Source organism: Notamacropus eugenii, chromosome 6 (genome assembly GCF_028372415.1).
Source record: "Notamacropus eugenii isolate mMacEug1 chromosome 6, mMacEug1.pri_v2, whole genome shotgun sequence".
NCBI lineage: Eukaryota > Metazoa > Chordata > Mammalia > Diprotodontia > Macropodidae > Notamacropus > Notamacropus eugenii.
The window spans coordinates 42,667,437-42,673,397 of NC_092877.1; the positions used below are offsets into that span (position 1 = coordinate 42,667,437).

At 35.7% G+C, this 5,961-nt stretch overlaps 1 protein-coding gene across 1 annotated transcript; it reads left to right on the forward strand.

Annotated features, from left to right (window-relative positions):
- Positions 1-1,217: 1,217 nt before the first annotated feature.
- LOC140512854 (olfactory receptor 5P80-like) lies at positions 1,218-2,156 on the forward strand. Its single transcript, XM_072622223.1, has one exon. The coding sequence runs from the start codon at positions 1,218-1,220 to the stop codon at positions 2,154-2,156; it is 939 nt and encodes a 312-aa protein (XP_072478324.1).
- The last annotated feature ends 3,805 nt before the right edge of the window (positions 2,157-5,961 follow it).

The window sequence follows — 5,961 nt, forward strand, 5'->3', positions numbered from 1 at the left end:
GTAGAAATCTGGGTCTGGGGAATAGCCACACCAGTTGAACTGGAATATAAAAATGCATGAGAGTAAAGTGAAATAAATCTGAATAGGAAGACTGGATTCACAAAGCATAGGAGTATAAATATCAAGCTAAGGAATTGTTATTTTGTCCTTAAGTCAATGAGATATCTGTTCAAGGCTTGAGTAATTAACTGATGTGGTCAGTCTGTGCTTTAGGAAGATCATTTTGTAGGTTTTTAGAGGTTAGTCTATAAGATGTAGAGACTGAACTTTTAATTAAGAGGCTTTTGCAATACTCCAAGTGAGAGGAGATGCAAATCTGAGTTAGGGAGGCAGCTGTGTGAGTGGACATAAATGTATATGTGATATGAAGTGGCAAGATTTGATAAATAACTGGTTGGGGAAGGGAAGATAGAGAGAAGAGCAGAGATTAATTCCAGGATTACAAACCATTATACCTAGAAGAATGGTGGAGTCCTGAACAGAAATAAGTCATTATAGAGATGTGACTTCAGGTTTGAGGTTGAATGTGACATGAGAAAGGACAGATGTTCCCATGGGAAATTTCCCACATTCTTTCAGGCTTACAATATCTCACCTAATGACAGGCCCTTGCAGCATTACCAAGTTCTATCAGTGAAAAAACATAAGGTGACTTAGAATGCAGATTTTCCATTCCTTGTGATTTTTTACAGCACAAGGGTCATCTTGGAAATTAGGACTTTACCCATAGTCAATTAGCATGAAATGAATAACATCTTCAATTCTGGACCATTATCCTTTGAGAGGTCAGGGATTGAAAAGCAGATTCTTTTTCTTTGGAAGGGATTAAGAATGGTGTAAACTCAGCAAAACAGAATTTACACATTTGGATATAGTTTATGTATATATTTAAGACAGGATCCTATGGTGTAAGTTAAAGAATTTTTTTTTTACTTTTGTAGGCTTTTTTCACTATCAAAATGATGAAATTGACAAGTTGATTAGCAGGGAAAAATTAGGAGGAAACACATTTGTTCATCACTGCTTTCTTGTGGGCATCCTGCCATAGTGCATAGAAGTAAAGTTTGGAAGCAAGACAGTAAGATGGCTATGGAGGAGGTGGTCAATTAGTATTTCCTAAATATATCAATAGATACATCTAAATCTTAATCCTTATTCTAATGTTAACATTCTACTTTATTTTCCTTTTCTTCTAACAGCCATCCTTTCCAAGAGAGATGTCTGGCAATAACTGCACTGCTGCGACTGAATTCATTATTTTGGGATTAACAGATGACCAAATCCTTTGTGTCATTCTCTTTGTGATATTTCTAGGTATCTATGCTGTCACCTTAGTTGGTAACCTTAGCATAATCATATTGATCAGAAAAAGTTCCCAACTTCACACTCCAATGTACCTTTTCCTCAGTCACTTGGCTTTTGTGGATGTTGGTTATTCTTCAACTGTCACACCTCTCCTACTTATCATCTTCCTTGTGGACAAGATTTCAATCCCTCTGGGAGGCTGTGTGGCCCAATTTTATTTTGCATCCACCTTTGGAACAGCCGAGTGCTTCCTACTGGCTGTGATGGCTTATGATCGGTATGTGGCCATCTGTAGCCCCCTACTCTACTTCACCCACATGTCTACTAGGGTCTGCACTCTATTATTCATCACATCCTACATAGGTGGTTGTGTGAATGCTTGGATCTTTTCTGGTTACTTATTGAATCTGTCCTTCTGTGGATCCAATAAGATCAATCACTTTTTCTGTGATTATTCACCACTCTTGAAACTTTCCAGCTACCAAAATGATCTTGCTGAAATTCTTCCTCCTGCCTCTGCAGGATCAATAATTATAATCACAGTGCTAATTATCCTAATCTCTTATATATACATCTTCTTTTCTGTCCTGAAGATAAGCTCCACTGCAGGGAGATTTAAAGCTTTCTCAACTTGCACCTCCCACCTCACAGCAGTCACTCTCTTCTATGGGACCGTCATATTCACTTATATGATGCCTAAATCTAGCTACTCTACAGATGAGAATAAAGTGGTGTCTATTTTCTATACTATAATGATCCCCATGTTGAACCCCTTGATCTACAGTCTAAGGAACAATGAAGTAAAAGGGGCAATGAAGAAACTGATGAGTAGGAAACACCTTTTTTCATGAATTCAACTCAATACAATATGTAAGTACATTCCATGTCTTAGGCACTATATTCAGTTTCATGGATGCAAGTACAAAAATGAAAAATTTCCTTTCTTTAAGGATCTAATATTTTATTGATGTAATGGTTATGATTAAGTGATACTAGTTGGGTTTTGGAAGGGCAAGTTGCTTAATTCTCTTTGTCTCAATTCCTCATCTATGGAATGAACTGGAAGGAAATGACAAACCATTCCAGTATCCTTTCAAGAAAAATCCAAATGGTCAGATATGATTATAATGTCTGAGCAACAAAATTCATTATGTGTTTTCTTAGCTCTACTATCATTACTGTATCAGATTATGTACATAATTCCTGTGTTTCTATATTAATTATACTTTTGCTGCACGGTATTATTTGGTATGTTCATAAAAAATTGTTTCTCCTTTCTTTAAACATGGGTGATCTGCTTTGTTTCTAGTTCTTTCTTACCACAAAAGTGATCCTGTAAATACTTTTATCTATGAAGGGAATTTCTTTTAATCAATGACCAGCTCTGTGGCATAATATGCCTATAAAATGTATTCTTTTTTCTTTGGGACAACTCTTTGTGAAGGAAGGCGGGAGAGATAGTAGAAGAAATTTAGGTTATGTTAAAACAAAAGATATCAATAAGGAATCATTAAAAAATAAAAATCTCCACAATCTTGCTCCTTCTTACCTTTCAATCTGACTTCCATTCACGCAGTGTTCAATCTATCTTCACTGAGCTATTTAGCTTTTCCCACTCATGACACTCCATCTTCTGTGTCTTTACACTGGCTTTCTCACATGTATGAAATGGTTTACTTGCCTATCTCTGCCAGTTAATTCGGAAAAAATATATACAAATGTTAAAATTTTTATCTACAACTGGAAAAAATAAAAGATTATTTAAAAATTAAGAGGGTGATAGTTCCACTGGATTCTTCCTCAATAAAACCAGTTATGGAAAAATATTTTCAATTATGACCTCCTCATTTAAGAAAATATTGAAAATTTGGAGAGCATCCAGAGGAGGGATAATCAAGTTGGTCACCAGTCAGCAAGGATTTTTTTCTCTTTTTAAGTTTTAGACGAATACCAAAACTTAAATACCTGAGAAAAAAGAAACATTGTAAACTTAAATATAAAAGAAAAAGAAAAAACATGCTATGCGCACAGCAGAACTTAGGAGAGGATTGAGAATATATAGCAATAACTTATCATTTCAAGAAAGTCTGTATATTAAAGACTGTTATGTTATGTTGAAAGCTGTCTCTCTTTTCTTTGCTTCCTTACAGGTTTTCTTTTGCTCTCTGCTGTACATTTTTTACTTTGTTCTTTTTTCCCCTTTCCTATCCCCTACCTGCTACTAGAAGAATACAATTGATTATGGATATATTTATACACAGGTATTGATATATACCTATAGGAAAACACACACACACACACACACATACATACATACATACATACATACATACATACATACATACATACATACATAGATAAACATATGCTTTTCCTAAGAGATTCTACTCCTATTCTTTTTTTTGTTTGTTTGTGCATATGTCTTTTCTCCTATCTCTCCTAACTGCTCTACTTTACTTCTGCCTGCTACCTTGCTTTCCTATTACATAACCTACCCTCACTCCAGGAATCCCTCCCTTATCCTCCCATTCCCCTCAATGTAAAGACCTTTCTATAGCCCCCTTATGACCAATTCCCTCACCTTCTCCTCTAAAGATCCCTCCTTCATCTTCTCCCCCCTCCCTTTTCCCTTAGAGTTTTATTTTTTCTAAATTTAGAAGACTTTTATACTCTTCTTGATGTAAAAGTATTTTCATCTCTTAAACCCGTTCCCAAATGAAAGTAGGTTTCCAGAACTAACAGCCCACTTCCCCCATCTAATTTCTCTGTATTGGTTCTTCCTCATGCATCTCATTTCTATAAGATAATTGCTCTTTTAGCTGTTCTTGAATGGTTTTACTTTTTGAAGTCATATCTTATTCAGGTCTACCCCAGTCTTTCTTATAAGCTGCCCAATTACTAGTAACAATCTTAGACATACGTTTTAGGTTTTCCATACATAAAAGGTAAACATTCTATCCTTACTTAATCCCTTGTAATTGGTCACTGATATGCTATCTTGTATTTCTCTTGGCTCTTGTATGTCAAATCTTCTATTGAATTCAGGTTTTTTTTTTAATGTTTATTGATTTATTTTTATTTTTCAACATTCATTTCCACAAAATTTTGAGTTCCAAATTTTCTCCCCATCTCCCTCCTCCCCCAACCCCATAATGCCTTGCATTCTGATTACTCCTTCTCTCAATATGCCCTCACTTCTATCACACTTCTCCGTTCCCTTATACCCATGTTCTCTCTTTTTTTGTATGGCAAGATTTATTTGTATATCCCATTACCCGTATTTCTTATTTCCCAGTTGTATGCAAAAATAATTCTCAACGTTCATTCCTAAAACTTTGAGTTTCAACTTTTCTCCCTTCGTCCCTCCCCACCATCCCCACTGAGAAAACAAGCAATGTAATATAGGCTACATATGTGTACTTTTAGACTTCCATAATAGTCATATTGTGTAGACTAACTATATTTCCCTCTATCCTATCCTGCCCCCCTTTTATTCTATTCTCTCTTTTGACCTTGTCCATCCCTAAAAGTGTTTACTTCTATTTACTTCCTCCTCCCATTTGACCTCCTTTCTGTTATACCCCCACCTCACTTGTCCCCTTCTCCTCTACTTTCCTGTAGTGCGAGATAGATTTTCATGCCAAATTTAGTGAGTATGCTATTCTCTCCTTAAGTCAAATGTGAAGAGAGTAAGCTTCACTTTTTCCCTCTCACCTCTTCCATTTTCTCCTCCATTGAAAAAGCTATTTCTTGCCTCTTTTATGAGAAATAATTTGCCCCTTTCTATTTCTCCCTTTCTCCTCCCAATATATTCATCTCTCATCCATTAATTTTATATTTTTGATACCATCCCTTCTCATTCAACTCACCCTGTGTTCTCTGTCTCTCTCTCTCTATATATGTACACACACACACACAAATATGTACATTCATACACACACGTGTGTGTGTATATAATCCCTCCAACTACACAAATATTGAGTAGAATCTCAAGAGATGCAAATATTATCTTTCCATGTAAGAATGTAAACAGTTCAGCTTTAGAAAGTCTTTTATGATTTCTCTTTCCTGTTTTCCTCTTCATGCTTCTCTTGATTCTTGTGTTTGAAAGTCAAACTTTCTTTTCAGCTCTGGTCTTTTCATCAAGAATGCTTGGAAGTCCTCTATTCCATTGAAAGACCAATTTTTCCCCTGAAGTATTATACTCAGTTTTGCTGGGTAGGTGATTCTTGGTTTTAGTCCTAGTTCCTTTGAATATCCTATTCCACGCCCTTCAATCCCTTAATGTAGAAGCTGCTAGATCTTGTGTTATCCTGATTGTATTTCCACAATACTTGAATTGTTTCTTTCTAGCTGCTTGCAATATTTTCTCCTTTACCTGGGAACGCTGAAATTTGGCCACAATATTCCTAGGAATTTTTTTTTTGGGGTCTCTTTTAGGAGGTGATTGGTGGATTCTTTCAATATTTATTTTGCCCTCTGGTTCTAGAATCTCAGGACAGTTTTCCTTGATAATTTCATGAAAGTTAATGTGTAGGCTCCTTTTTTGACCATGACTTTCAGGTAGTCCCATAATTTTTAAATTGTCTCTCCTGGATCAATTTTCCAGGTCAATTGCTTTTCCAATGAGAGGCTTCACGTTATCTTCTATTTTTT